We start from the raw sequence: 15378 nt of genomic DNA on the forward strand, positions 1-15378 counted from the left end.
TCCCCCTCTCCCATGTCCCCCCGGAACTGTCAGTCCCGTTGTTTTCTCCTCCAGATTGTTCATCCAGCCTGTCCTATCCAGACAGGCCTGCCTCGGCAGCTTTTTACGCCACTCACCCTTCCCGTCTTGAAGGGGTCTTCTATCTCAGTGTAACTGTCTCTTGGTTGTGTCCGCTCTCCAGGAGTCTTCTCACTCAGGCTTCCAAGGATGGGCTCCGCCACTCTCTAAGAATGTTTCCACAGCTGCAAAGTGGGGGTGGATAGTGTTCCAAACTAAGCTCTTGCAAAGTTTCAGCATGGCCTTGTGCTCTAGGAGAGAATCATTCCTATCATAAGTAGGCGTGCCCTCCGGAGACATTGGGCTAATAGACTCTCAGGCGAGTTCTGAAGCACTGAATACCATAATTTAAGACTGTTCCCGTGGAGAGGCCAAAGGTGATGTTGTTCACACCTACAATGGTACTGGCATGCTGTACCTGGCTGCCTAGAGGTGGTGGCCCTTAACACGTTAACCCAAGGTGGCTTACATGTCAGATTTCCCCAGACTTGTCTGTGTTGACATTAGGCTGGGTCTATCGGGCCATGCACACTTGCAGTCTGACCCCATCACCAGCTATTGAACATTCCCATCCCCACCTCTCTGGCCTTTGCTCCGGTGGCTGGGTGCTAGCCCAAGTGTGCCAACTTCTTGCAAAATACCCAGCATGCTCCATGTTCCTGTTCCCTTCTCCTGGTACCCACGATTTTGCGCACCCACGCAAGTCAAATAAAACCAAGACTCGCCATTGCATTTATTTGGCACCGACTCAAGACCACATACCACGTTACGCTGAGATGAAAGGGAGACATTATCCCTGCCCCCATGGAGCCTGCAAACTAGTAGGGGAGAGACAGACAAACAATCAGTCTGCGATTAATGCCACATATGCTACCCACAGGGTGCTGTGGTGGAGATAAGGGGACACCACTCCTGAAATGGAATGATGGGGGAAAACCAGAGAAAGTGGTTAGAAGCTGGTTTTGAAGCCTCACTCCCCATATGTCAAACATGACCCTAAACAAGTCACTCACTCTTAGAATATTTACATTTATAAAATGGGGATGGATAATCAGACCGGACAACACAACAAAAAATACTAATCATGAAAATGTAATGCTTTTTTACTGCTTCTCCAGGCTCATTATGATCTGGCTTTTGTAATATTATTCTTCCCAGCTAGCCCCGACTTTCATTACGCCCCTCAGCTTCCACTCATTTAATTTCATCGAGTTAGTTGGGTGCTTTTTATATTCTGCTATCTTTAGAGTACCTGCTCCAAAGCCTGACACCCGGTGACGGGAACCAGCATTTGAAGACTAACCTGTGTGAACCAAGAGAAGAAGGGAAAGGTATGGAGAATGGTCTTCAGCTGTGAGGAGACAAGCATCTTATCCAAGGAGCAAGGAAACTGCAGTACCATGTCAGAGGAGCGCTGGACGATGGGAATAGTGCAGGGCAGGGGCAGGGAAGCCGCCCTCCAGGCTGGGCAATAAAGGGCACCCAGAAGGGGTATGGTTAAATGGTGGAACAGTAGGGACCACGAATAGAATCAATCCTTGTTTCCAGCCTCCCTTTCTTGCTTAGACTCCTTTCCATTAGTTTCCAAGGCCAGTGGTGTTAACTCTTGGGCTATTCTGCCTCTTAGAGTAGGTGGAGTTCAGGGGAAGAAACTGTTGGAAGGGAAGGAACCGTCTCCCAAGCTCGTGTGGCTGGCACGGATCTCCTCCACAGAAGGCGAGCGACTCCAGTCTTCAGCAAATCCCAGGGCTGACCAGGCAGCTACCTGTGCAGGAAGTAGCTGAGAACTCAATCTTCTGCAAGGCCGTCAGAGGTGGAGAGATTTTTATCACAGGCCTGGAGAGAAATGATTTAGTGGTCACAGCTGAGGAGAAGGGCAGACCTCCCCATGAGGGATGTGGAATATCAACAGAGCTCGTGCTGGACAGCTGTGGGGGAACGGCATGCCCTTGGCAGAAAGAGGGACATCTAAAGCCAAGGCCGACATGTAGCTGAGCAGGTTAAAAAAAGTGGTGGGTGGGTGACTGGGAGTGACTAAGAGAAACATCTAAGAGTTCAAGTGAACAGAAGACACCAAACACGGTCGCCAAGGGACGTGCACAGATGAAGGCAGGGCGCGGCATGTGCTCCGAGGGCCTTTCAGAAGCTGTGCGCCGACTTCACGCTGCATCGATGGGGGTCTGCTCTGCGCCGCCCAGGCCAGCAGCCAGCGCCTCCTCTGAAGACCAGCCTCAAATCCGAGTCTCCTGGATACCAGAAGCCACCTAAGCTACACACCAACCGCGTTGTCTGCCCCTAACAGTGAGTCTTCACGCTAAGATTCCCTATTAACAGCATCGCCACCCTCCACGTTAACCCAGGCTTGGGAAATGGACTTTTACCCCTGCATCTAGTCAGTCACCAAAGCCGGAGTCCCTCCCCAAAACGGCTCCGGCATACTTACTACCGTGGCCATCACCTGAACCCAATTCTCGTCATCGTATCCATTTACTAGGTTTTAAACCAGTCTCACTTTGACCTCATTGTATTTTAGCCGGTGGGTTTTTGAGGCAGGTCTGAGCCAGCCTCCCAAGACAATGTGTTCATTGTGAATTTAGGAGCATTTTTATTTGAATGCTTCATTGATAAAATAGGGATGCCACGTGCTTGTGAAGGGCTGTTGTGAGACCTTCTTGTAATGTTCTTAGCAAAACGTTAAGCTAGATTTCTTTGATTATAAGCCCTCTGAAGTGTAAGATCAGGCCTTTTATACAATTCTAGCCCATACCAAAGCCAGGGCTTTCTACTCAGGTAGAAACTACCCTGTGCTACAAGGTCACTGTTTGTGGACTCAATCCACATACACTTACGTCTATGGGTAACGTCTTAAATAGTTTAAAGATCATTCGAATAAGAGCTATTCTATGAGAGAGCACTCGGTACAAAAGCTAAGCTTCCGGAAGTCAAAACCAAGGAAGATGGGAGTCTTCTCAGCCTCCCCGTTTCCCAGTTTGGTTTGGGAGATCCTACTGGCTTTAGGGAGCTCATAATGGCCAACACGGTGCCTACAGGCAGAGCAAAGCGCTAAGGGCAAGCACGAGGCACACAAGGTAAAACAGAAAAATCTAAGGGCCAAGACTTCGTAACAGTCAATAGAAAACATGTGAAAAGAATATTTGGCTTCTGAACAGTACTCTACTGAAACTCTGGGGACATCTGAATATCCCTACCTTGATGTTTTTGAATCAATGTATTTCACACTGAGACAGACCCAGTCGTGAACAATCTCCATCAGCTACTTCCTGCTAACAGACCAGGGCAGAGGCACACACAAATAAATGTTGCATATTCTTGGAAAATGTCAATAGAGACCCTCTGGTAAGGTGCTATTAGAAACCTTTTATCTTTTGACCCATTTTCCAGTATTGTCTAAATGCCACAATAAGCATGTTACTGACACACATAGCATTACTTTCTTCAGGAAGATATACTTAACTGGTATTTACATAGCTTTACTTTTCTTTAGGACTGTGGTTCGGGGCAAAGGCCAAGGTTATCTTAAGCCAAAGGTTTTATTTCTGACCCACTTTACCAAGTTCACGTAGACCTGTAGCAGAAGTGGTGTATCCGGTTCATATCACCCATCAAGTACCTAAGTGACAAGTCCATGCACCCACAGGGCAGAAGCAGGGCCCCCAATCCAATGTCAGAATGGTACACTGCTTCATTTTCCCAACCAGAGCTCAGTAGTGCAGTACAACATCCCAGTGAAACGGGTTCAAAGTTGTAGGGAAAATTACATAAGTATTTACTAAAAGCTAAAACCGTTTAAAATTTTTAGAAATTAAATTCACTATTTTGGGAAATGACTGGCAAATCTAATAGTCAAAGCTTTGTAACAAATGATCCCATTATTGGCAGAAGAACAAAACTTGGCTGCTACATGGCCAGAGTCCAAGATTAGTGGAAAGGAGGTTGGTCTGAATTGTCCATGTGCAAGTGTGTAGCATCTTACCTGTCTTCCAACTCCGTGCAATCCCACCTGAAGGAATGACAGGCTGCAGAGGGTCCACCCACCTTCACCAGATGCTCATTCTCCCTTTACAAAAATACTCTATGATCAGGGCCAAGCAAGCCAAATCTACCTCAGCCGTGTCGCCTGGCCTTCACATTACCCTAGGGTCAGAAGTGGACCTAAATTCAGGGCCAGAACGAGTGCAAGCAGACTGGGGGTGAGCAGCTCTGCCCAGTACCTGTGACAGTGACAGCCAGGAGTGCCTAGGTGAGGTGAGAAAAACCCTTAATGTTTCCAAAGGAAGCTACAAACAGAGGCCAGGCAAGTGACTTGTGAGATGAATAAACAAAGAGCAGGTTCTCTCCTTGAACCTGATACCCAGATGGCCGCTGGGTGGCTGACATCCATGTACACAGCAGACAGCTGTCCTTGAAAGATGGACTGCACAAAGTACTTACCTTCAAAGATGTATGTAAACAATGTAAGCCCCAATTTTAAGATTAGAAACTTGGATGTGTGTGTGTGTGTGTGTGTGTGTGTGTTAAGTGTCCTGTAAGCATTAAATTCCAATGGTCAACTCCAAGTGAGGCACTGGGAGGGAGCACTGAACCTGTGCAAGGCCAGAGACCTCAAGCACAAAGGCAAAGGGGCAACAGTGAGAAGAGTCACAATCAACCTCTGGGAGGACCCCCCCTCCCTTGTAAAGCTGTTGCAAAACTGGGCACAGGAGGCTAGGGGTGGTGGTGGTGGGCGTGTAGGAGAATCTGAAGGGGAACAAAATGGTAACAAAGATACATCACGTCTTTATTAACAAATGATACCACACACATCAGTTTAAACGTAACAAAGCGAACAGAAATTGCATCTGTATTTAGAGCAGCAACATGGAATTTAACGAGGAAGAAATTCTGTATCTGGACCCAAGGACTAAATCCTGGGCTAGAAATCTAACTATTACAAAGGTCTAATTGGCAACTGTGGTGGTAACTCACTGCTGGGAGATCCCGGTTATTTTCCACTTCTTTTGCAATAAGCAGCCTTCTGGAAGGGGTAGTAAAAATCACGGGAGGATGTAGAAAACCCAGTGACATCAAACCAGTAACAAAGCAGCCTAGGAGAAAGCGGGGAGACTGGAGAAGGCGCCCATGCAGTATGCAGGGAAGAGCCAGCTCTGTGGCATCATCACAGGGCCACGGAGAACTGGTGCTCTCGTCTAACAGACTGAAGGGGCTCCTCCCGTTTGAGTAACCAGGTAAAGGGGGAGAAAATCAAAAGAGGTGGTGGTGTTATTTCTGAAGGAAACAGATACAGCTCAGGGAGAGAATCTCAACCTTGGGTTACTATTAACCCTCTGAGGGCGAAAGCAAGTGAAAGCAAAGGAAAACAGAAACTGGATGAACACGGTGCTTCTCTAACCAGTAAAACCCTTCCTTGTGACTGAAAAGTACAAGAGCCATAGGACAGTGGCTTTCAGAGGTGCACCCACCAGACTGCAGGGAAGGCTGGGAGTCTTCAAGGGCCGGCTGGAGCCAGGAAGCCAGGGGAGTCCTGGTCCATCCTCCCTTCCTTTCAAACATTTCTAATACTTTGTTTTCTTTCATGGTTTCAAGAAAGATTTCCTTCTCAAAATATTAAATTCTGCTACAACCCCAATTCCTTGTGTTTTGCAAGTTAGAAAGCTACTGTTTCATTAAGCTCGAGATATTGTTGAGGAATATAATCAGTGATCTAGAACATTTCTGTGTCAGGGTCACGAGACCAATACTTATGTATAACCTGGTTAGAGTGGCAGATTGTTTAGGAAGAAGTCACTTTGTCACCCCCACCTCCACACCACACCCCAAAACTTCTCAAGCAGACTGCTTAAATTTTTTTTTTTCAGAGAGCCAGCTCCCAAATTAGACCATTCCCGACTGAGAATGTAGTTACCAGAAACAATGCACATGAAGCCGGATGTACACCCAACCACACATTCCGCCCACGAGCACCTCCCTCCCATTTCACCTCTGGCGTGGCGACTGCACCCAGGCGCACCGCGGCCCTTTTCTCTATGGGAGCAGACACAGCTGCAGGAGAAGCAGGAGCCCAGGGTTGGGCCGCGTTTACCCGGGCGTCACCTACTTCAAGGGAGCCCCCCGGGAAAGACCCATTCAGCAAAGGACTCTCGGCCATGGATGTTTCTTCCTCTCTTTCACGCCAAGTTAAACATTGCTGCAATTCCAGAATCATCCATTACATCTTGTATTTCTTAATTAGAAAAGTGTTTACTTAATATTTACATAGTGTTATTGCCATTTATTACAACAACTGAAAACTTTTTGTTTCTTTAAAAAAAAACTTATTTGTAGAATCCATCCAGTCCCGTGAACTCAGAATCCATCTGAAGAAAAACACCTTAGATGTCATCAGGTCCTTGCTGCAGTCATCTGTTTGTTTCTCAGAAAGCAAAAGAATCCGTTTGACGTTTCAATAAATATCAAAGTAACTGCCCCGCCCCCCAAAACAGGTTCCACGGACCAAAGATCCAACAGAGAGCAGTTGTGGTGAATGATTCCTAGAATCGAATGTGTCCTCCTTAGTCCAGTGAGATGATGTCAGGAACGTTACGTCCGCTGCTGGTAATGACCCCTGTCTCACTCCTGCTGCTGGATGAACTAACGTGAGCACTGCTTTCATGGGGGCTGGTGGTGGCGACAGACGTGCTGCTTGCTGTTAAGGGTGAGGTGAGACTATCCAAAAACATAGGAGGACAGTACTGCTTGAAACAAACAATGATGCCGATGAGGACGAGGCTACATTGACTTTTAAACAAAGAGACTAGAGACTGTTAGATATGCACAACTGATCTCCACACAGTTAAATGCCACTGGGATTTTAAAAAAATTGTTTTTTTAAATTTCACATCTTTGGGAATAAGGTAGCATGAATTCAGCTATGTTACATTATTTAGAGAGTGAGGCATATTCTTGAGTCTCTGAAAAGCTGTACAACTGTTGACCAAGTACATATGTAAAAGTACAGATATGGCAGTGATAACTGAGAAGTCGTTTAATATTGGCCTAACAATTATGACTCAGAGGGAATGTAAGAATTTCTTCATTAAATGTCTTAAGTTAGGTTTTAAATCAACACTGTAAAAGTTAGCAAATACTCATTTTCAATGGCATTAAAGCAAAAAGGCTAATGTAAAAGTCAACAAGTGTTTCAAAATGTAATAGCACTGACACACTGTATGACTAATGCTGACTGAGCAGCCAAATGGTGGCATCTGATTCCTCTATTCACAAGTAACAATACTTGTATTATATTAAAGTGTCAACATTCATTCCAAAATGGAGACTACACGGTCCATATGCTTAGAAGAATGATCGCATGTAAATCACAGAATCTGGGAATGAAGCTTAGAGGCCTGATCTACTTTCCTTGTGAACCCTGCTTGACACCCAATCTCCAAGAGTTCACATCTCAAGTTGATTCCCAAACAAACTGAAAACTGGGTTTAATATTCTAACATTGACCAAGAGAAGGACAGGGAGGTAAAGAGTTACGAGCTTGAGTTCCTATCACCACACTGCATTCTATGTGAGACATGAAAGCACTGACGTTAACAAAATGAGGAAAGGTCTACTTATTGGATACGGATGAGATTTCCTGTGTATCGTGAGTTTTATCATATGAAAAGAAGGCCAGTTAGGCTGTCTGCTCAATCCTGTCCGTTCTATATATCACAGGCAGTCCCCGGGTTACAAATGAGATCAGTTCCTAAGCCTGTCTTTAAGTCAGATTTGCAGGAAAAGTCAGAACAGGTATACACAGCTCTTACCGTCAGTCAAGTGTATATCTTGGTACACAGCACATATTGAACCTTTGTATGCATGGAAAGTATTTCCAAAACATTTAAAACAGGACGATACAGTACACAATACAGTGATAATAGGACTCCACATGGTACTGTCCTGGGGAGCACCTGTGTGTTTGAATGTGTCTAAATATACAGTACTGTAAAAAACACCACTAAAGAAAACAATTCTTAAAAAGTTTAGAAAGGAAAAAACCATTCTCGAGATAATCAATAACCAAACGATGAGCTGATGGAGAGATGGTCACTGCCGAGAGTGCCAAGGCTGGTGTTGCAGAGGACGAGCCAGGGATGGCTCTGCTGCTGGGCATGGGGCGCTTACTACTGGAGTCCATTTCTTGAAGCGGGCGCCAAAGGGGCTTGTACCGAGCTCTTCTTTTCCTCATTGTAAATGGCCGGGTAGCAGCTGAGGCCCTGGGTAACTTTCTGGTAAGCGTTGGCAAGCCTCTCAGCATCAGGGTCTTGTCCCTCTAACTTGGCCATCCCCGCTTCGATGAGACAGAAAGCTTCAGCCAACTCCTTCAACAACTTTTTCAGGCCTGGGTTTGGATGTCCCTGTTTTCCTCAAATGCGCTCATCTGCCGCTGTGGCTCCGTAAGGTCTTTATTGGTTCGTTCAGCATGGGAGTTGACCACTCTATGACATCACTTTCACTGATGTCTAACTGCAGCTGATTACCGCTATCAACCACAGCCTGCTGGCTTCGGCCATGACTTTAGCAGTGAGCCCTTGAAAAGCATGTGCCAACTGGGGGCACAATCTGTGCCATGCTTCTTTCATATTTGACTGCTTCACTTCATCCCAAGAATCGGCAATGTTTTTGATGGCATCATAGATGTCAAAATTCTTCCAGAACTCCCTTAAGCTCATCACATCGTCTTGGGTAGCCCTGACTGCTTGTGAGAAGGTCCGCTGTAAGTAGTATGTCTTAAAGGAGGCGATGACTTCCTGATTCATTGGCTGAAGCAGCAATGCAGTGTTCGCAGGTAAAAACATGACTTTTACATTGGGGTGAAGGTCATCTAAAATGCTTGGGTGCCTGGGTGCATTGTCAAGCACAAGAAGAATCTTGAAAGGAATTCTCTTAACCAGGCAATAATATTCAACGTCAGGGACAAAATGGTTCAAGAACCAATCCTCAAAAATGCCAATTGTAACCCGCGCCTTTGCATTTGCTTTCCAAATAACAGGAAGACAGGCCTTGATGATCCTATGAAGTGTCCTTGGATTTAGAGAGCGATAAACAAAGGCTTGAGCTTGAAATCCCAGATGCATTTCGCCCCAGCAATAGCGTTAGCCTATCCTTTGAAGCCTTATGCCCAGGTGCATTTTCCTCCTCTTTTGAAATATATGTGCTTTCAGGCATTTTTTTCTCCAAAATAAGCCGGTCTCGTCTACATTAAATATTTGGTCTGACAACCTCCCTCAATAATTTTTTTCAACATTTCTGAAAAATCACTGGCAGCACTCACATCTGCACCTGTTGCTTCTCCCTGCCCTTTAATGTTACGCAAATTTGCCCTCACTTTGAAGCGATTGAACCAACCCCTGCTTGCAACAAATTCTTCATCACAATAACCTTCACTCGCTACTCTGGCAGCTTTTAAGTCCCTGAAAAGGCTCCGGGCCTTTTCTTGCACTAAGGTATGGTTAATAGGCATGCTACGCTGATTCTGATCATCTAGCCAAATTATGAGCAGCTTTTCCATCTCAATAATCAGACCACTGCGCCGCTTGGTGGTAATCGTAGCTTTCATCGGAGCACAGCCTTTCATGTGCTTCATGATTCTCATTTTATCCGTTAGAATCGTCCCGATGGTTGACCGACTGTAGCCTAGGGCTTTTCCAATGGATGACGGCACCTGCCCTCTGTCAGAGCGCTTTATGATCTCCACTTCCTTTTCGGTCGCGATGGTTTCCCTTTTCCTTGAGGCATCTCCAGCGCTTGCACCAGACTTATGCTTTGGAGGCACGGTGACAGGGGTAAATAAGAGGGACATTTAAGCCAGATACAAAGGTACACACCTGACAGTGTTAATGGCAATGTGATCCAACTTAAAAAGGCAATGGTGTTCTCCTCCCTCAAGTCGAGGAACCCAACTGCTGAAGCCACGCATTTCCCTAAGCTTCACAAACAGAAAGCAGTGGGTGCGCACCGTTCATTGTAACAAACCAGTATTTTTAACCTCAAGGTCTTAATACAGGAGATCTTGTGGCAGTCTGTTCTTAAGTATGTGTTCTCTCAGGTTGTCTAAAAACCGGACGTTCCTAACCCAGGGACTTACTGTATTCAAGCTATGGTTACATATACAGGCAATCCCCGGATCACGAACAAATTCTGTTCCTAAGTTTGTCTTTGAATTTGTATGAAAGTTGGAACAGTTGGGTACAGTATGCTAGCTAATGTCAGTCAGTCAAAAATTTGTCTTTGTAATAAAGTATTCTGATGTACCCTCCTATGCATAAAAACATTCACACTTATAAAGACACAGGGCGGCACCTTATAACGGTACAGTCACAGCAGTAACAGAATACTTTCACGTAGGCTGAAAAGTAGTGATCATTTATTATAATGAACCACTGGATGTACACCTCAAATGACTAACACAGGGTAGGTTTTTCTCGGGCTGGTTCATAACAGTGGACTAAGTCAGGTGTTTGTAACCTGGGGACTGCCTGTATCGGATTACAGAAAAGGATTTAAAACAGTGGTTGTTTAGACTACATGACCTTCCAAGGACCATAAAGGGAACAGCCCCAAGTTTAAATTGCCAGTCAGTAGAAAGCAACAATTTAAATACAGGCTGCCTTTCAGCAGAGTAATTCACTGTTTGCAGTGGGCATATATCTTGGCTTATAATAAAATGAACGGCATTCACAAAGGGACTCGAGGGAAAGTAATTGTTACACAAGCCTTTCTAAAGCACGAAGAACACAGTTGAATTGTCCCATCTTAAAAGCAAATCAATCTCTTACTTTCCACTAAATTGCTAAGAGAATTTAAGTCAAAAGCCCAGATGGTTAAAATTTTATCCCTTATACCTCTACAGGCCATGTTTGGCTGCCTGTAGTGAACAAGTGAAACCCTTCCTTTTTAAAATGAGCCATCGCTGCTACAGCCCCACCACCACTAGGGCCCACTTCGTGGGTCGTACAGTACTAGAGCTGCAGGTGCCGTCGTCTCTCACCTCACCCACTATTCCGTGTGTGTGACACCCGCAGACAACATGGACTAGTGGGGCAAAATGGGGCCAAGCTAAACAAAATCTCAGGAGCCCAAGACAATCCGAAGGCTTAGCCTCATACCCCCTCCAGATTTTTCAAGTGGCTTGCTATGAAATGTGCCAAATTAAGCTATGAAATTAAAAATCCACTACGTGCTGAGATTTTTTTTTAAAGTTGTGCACACAACTTTTTGTGTAAGCCTAAAACACCCATTTCCTAAGAAAAGCTACTGATGCTTTTATTATAGAATCTATTAGTGCAACAAACTCATATGCAAGAAGGAATTTTTTCTTTCTGCACAGAAGGTGCACACACTCCACACCCAGCTTGTGCAACTGACGGCAAAGCATGGACACAGGAGGCTGCTACGAGCCCTGGTTCTGTGCGTCCCAGGCACCTGCTTCTGCCTCCACTCCTCCCTAGAAACCCGTCTCAGTCTCTCCTTCTTTCTTTCTGTTTGACACCCCTCTTCCCTCGTTCCTTGGTCTTTGTGCTGGACCACTGGGATACTAGTTTTTACAATCTTTGACAAGGAAAAGAAGGGTGACGTACAAAGCACCCCAAAAGTTCCACTGTTACTGCCTTTACCATTGTTTGAATATCAAACTAATGATTCAAATCTGTTTAATCAGTGATTGATGCTTTTAAGTACAGAAGGTGTTTTAGAAATTATCACTGTGAAGCTTTTAACGTCAAACCACTTAGCCTGGTTTCTCCTCATTCTATACTTGTGAGAAATGCCAAATGACTTATCAAACTAAATAAAACAGAACTTAAAACTCTGGTCTCAAAGCCAAGCTACCATAAACTGAAAAACAGCATCTTTTTTTTTCTTTAGAGAAAACTAGTAAAATAGGCACACAGGACTTCCTGTTCATCAATGTGAGAGTTGACTGTCCTGATTTTATGCAACTGGTCATTGTTAGTGTGACAAAATCAACAATAAAATACAAATTAGTTGCTTAAATTCAGGATACATACCTGGGGATCAACTGGAATAAGAGAAAGAAAATCCAAACCTAAAACAAAAATGCTTTGTTAATAGTTATCTCTTATTTTTGAAGACCAGAATTATTTCCCCAAATCATTTTATATTTAAGTCACAAAACATTTGGGGTATCTGCTTACCACTCAGTCCTATGGGCACTTTGCAGCAGGATCAATAATATTTAATGTGGTGGTGTCAGATGCGCACATTCCGATAGAACAAGTGGAGAAAACATCCCAGGAACGAAGTTCCAAAGAAGGACAAGCCAATCACTGCAACCCATGCCCCTACCCACAATCACTTAACTGAATAATGAGATAATGCTCTCGATTTGGACCATGAAAACAAACCAAAAAACCTTAGGCTCTCAAGATACTTGATATTTATTTTTAGAAATACACCATACTGCGTTTCAACTAGAACACGCTCCATAGACAGGCGTCTATTTCACCAACTGCTCTCCGTGTCCTCGCTCCACAGCAGGCAGGGCCGGCCGATGCTCTGCACAGCGAGCGCTGAGCAGCTGCTGCTTACTGCCAACCATCTCAAGGTTAACGGGCTCTATGCTCTCGCAGCTTTCTAAACCCGACTCGGGCTTCTTCAAGTATGCTTTAGAAACAGGAATGTTAATACCATTCTGAAGCATTAAAGTAGTAATACACACTTCTGCTCAGTTTCGTAAATTTGTATATGCTGGCATTGGATGTCAACCCCAAATGACTACTAACCAGAGTGAAAGACTGATATGAGACTTGCTCAACAGAGATTACTGATGGAGGTAATATTTTCATAATTTCATAACCAATATACTTCAGAACTCACAAACATTACAGTACACGTTATCTAAAAAGATGTGATAAAATGATTGGTAGCACCAATCATTTCTTAAATCACTTCTGGAGTATATTTCAAATTGCTGACATCTTTGTTCCACACGAGTGTTACTAACCATTTGATGCAGGGGCTAGAAGACCCAACATAGGGACTCCTAACAAGCTTCCCCACTGAGCTGATAATCATTAGGTGACGTGAATCAGTACAGAGGTTTCTCTTCACATTAATGCTGTTCACAAAAGTGAAATTCTTTTAGCTTCAATCTGCCTAGCCCTTGTAATATCACCGGAGAGTTGTAAATATATGTTATAAAAATAGTTTATTGAATTATCACTTAATTGGCTCAATCTTTTGTATCACTTCTAATGAGCATTTTCATTTTTATATAGTTTATTCTAGTTTTAGTTCAGATGCTTTTATAGATCATTTTTTTAAATTAAGATCAATTATTTTTAACACATCTTAAAAACTTACTGATTTTTTAAAACACTTGATTCAGTTCCTTTTAATAACAGAAACTTTTTACTATCAAGTTAAAAAATGCACATTTCTGATGGACTATTTGAAGCTAAATCATTGAAGATTGAAATTTTAAACATTCTCAGTTTGTAATTTCAATGTAAAAAATGCTAAAATATAATTCTCCAGCTGTATCTGCAGGACTACCACTACAATTAAGGCACCCTATTTTCGTCATTTCAAGCATCAGCTCTTCAGGTAATTGGTTTTTCTTTGGTGATGTATTTCATGTGTGGCAATAAGATATAAAAATCAACTGAGATTTGAGAATGATGAGGGCAATGAATGTGCAGGTGCGCTTTACACAATTGATGTGTGTATGGATTGTGATAAAAGTTGTATGAGCCCCTAATAAAATGATTTTTAAAAAATCGATTGAGAAAGATCTGAAAGATTTGCTTGATACTATCTTTTGTCATCTTCCTCACCTGGGGATTGAATATGGTTGACTCACGGAATGCCACAGTAAAAGACTGAATTTTGGAGGAAACTTCAGATGATCTCCTTTTGGATGGGCCCTATTCAGACAAAGCCCACTAAGGCCTCACCATAACCCTCTCTCTGAAACCCTGCAGCAACACTGGAAGACTGACAGGGTATTTCAGGCATTACATCGCTAATGAGACACTTCAAAGTATCAAAGTCTTCAATTTTATATTTTAAGTAGCTTAATAACTCTTACAAGAAATAGGTGGCTCAATCAATAGTTAACTTGAAATTTTACTGGCTTGTTACATGTTTAACTTATTTCACTATAAGCTTCAATCACAGTAATATACCATAATAAAATATTTTATGTTCTCCTAAGTATTTGATGTTTTAACTTATTTATTTTTACCTTCTTTTATGGAGTTGAATTCCACACCACCCCTGGAAACAGTATACATTCTAACCTCTAAGTTGATGGGTTGTAGTTGCTGTGTTAATCAGTGAATGACTGAGATTAGTGTAGGATGGGTCACAAGACTTTTTTAGATATAAGAAAACTAAGCAAACAAGTGAGCAGAGATAAGCTCAGACAGATGCCAAGACACAGGGATTTCTAAGAAATCAGAAGTAGGAGCTGAAGAGACAAGAATCTTCCACCAGAGTGGACTGAGAAAGTCTTTTCCTCGAAGGTAGCACCTAGAATTTGGACATCAAGGCTATGAGAAAATAAAATTTGTTACGGCGACCCATTTGTGATGTTTCTGTTATGGCACCAATACATAATTATGGCAGAATTTGGTACCAGAAAAATGGAGTACTGCTTTCACAGATACCTAAAGACGTGAACCTAGTTTTAGATTTGAGAAATGGGTGGGTACAGGATCCAAGAGTTTCAAGTGCCCAACAGTAAAAGCTGATTGCCTTGGAGAGAGACTGTTGGTAGAATTTTGTAAGTCAATGGCATTATTGTGGTGAGGGCTCATAAAGTGAGACTATGGAGAAAATCTCAATCGTCTTAGAGAATACATAGAAAAAGGTCACAAGGAATGTGGAGTTGAATTTGCTTCTGGTGAAGTCACACAAGAAAATGATAAACGTGATTGGACAGTGGAGGATGGGCAATGCTTTTTATGTAGTGGCAAAGAACTTGTCTGGAACTTGGATTCGTGGCTGATGAGGTTTCTAAGCAAGACCTTAAAGGGCCAAATGGCTTCTCCTTGCCATTTATAGTTAAATATGAGAAGAAAGAGGTGGACTTCTAAACAAACTAGGCAAAATAAGAACAGAACTTCAAGTTATGAAGGAGTCTGGGTAGTGTGAGTGGGTTATGTGCTGGCTGTGACCCACAAGGTCCGTAGTTGGAAACCACCAGTTGCTTCATGGGAGAAAAACGAGGCTTTCTGTCCCCGTTAAGATGTAGTCTTGGAAGCCCACAGGGTAAGTGCTATTCTGGCCTACATGGATATAATGAGT

At 43.4% G+C, this 15378-nt stretch overlaps 1 protein-coding gene across 6 annotated transcripts in view; it reads right to left on the minus strand.

Annotated features, from left to right (window-relative positions):
* Positions 1 to 4834: 4834 nt before the first annotated feature.
* The window catches only part of PIAS2 (protein inhibitor of activated STAT 2), a 62115-nt gene continuing 51571 nt past the window's right edge, over positions 4835 to 15378 (minus strand). For 3 of the 6 annotated variants that reach the window (XM_045296108.1, XM_045296110.1, XM_045296109.1), the window contains exons 13-14: positions 12117 to 12154; positions 9305 to 9871 (exon numbers count right to left, since the gene is read on the minus strand). In XM_045296108.1, coding sequence (XP_045152043.1) covers positions 9305 to 9871; positions 12117 to 12154 — 605 coding nt within the window. Of the gene's footprint in view, positions 6810 to 9304; positions 9872 to 12116; positions 12155 to 15378 lie in introns of those variants that run through there. The other 3 variants (XM_045296112.1, XM_004702969.2, XM_045296111.1) reach the window with 2 other exon arrangements.

Source organism: Echinops telfairi, unplaced genomic scaffold, assembly GCF_000313985.2.
Source record: "Echinops telfairi isolate 266 unplaced genomic scaffold, ASM31398v2 ScPeMD7_7400;HRSCAF=8409, whole genome shotgun sequence".
NCBI classification, from domain to species: Eukaryota; Metazoa; Chordata; class Mammalia; order Afrosoricida; family Tenrecidae; genus Echinops; species Echinops telfairi.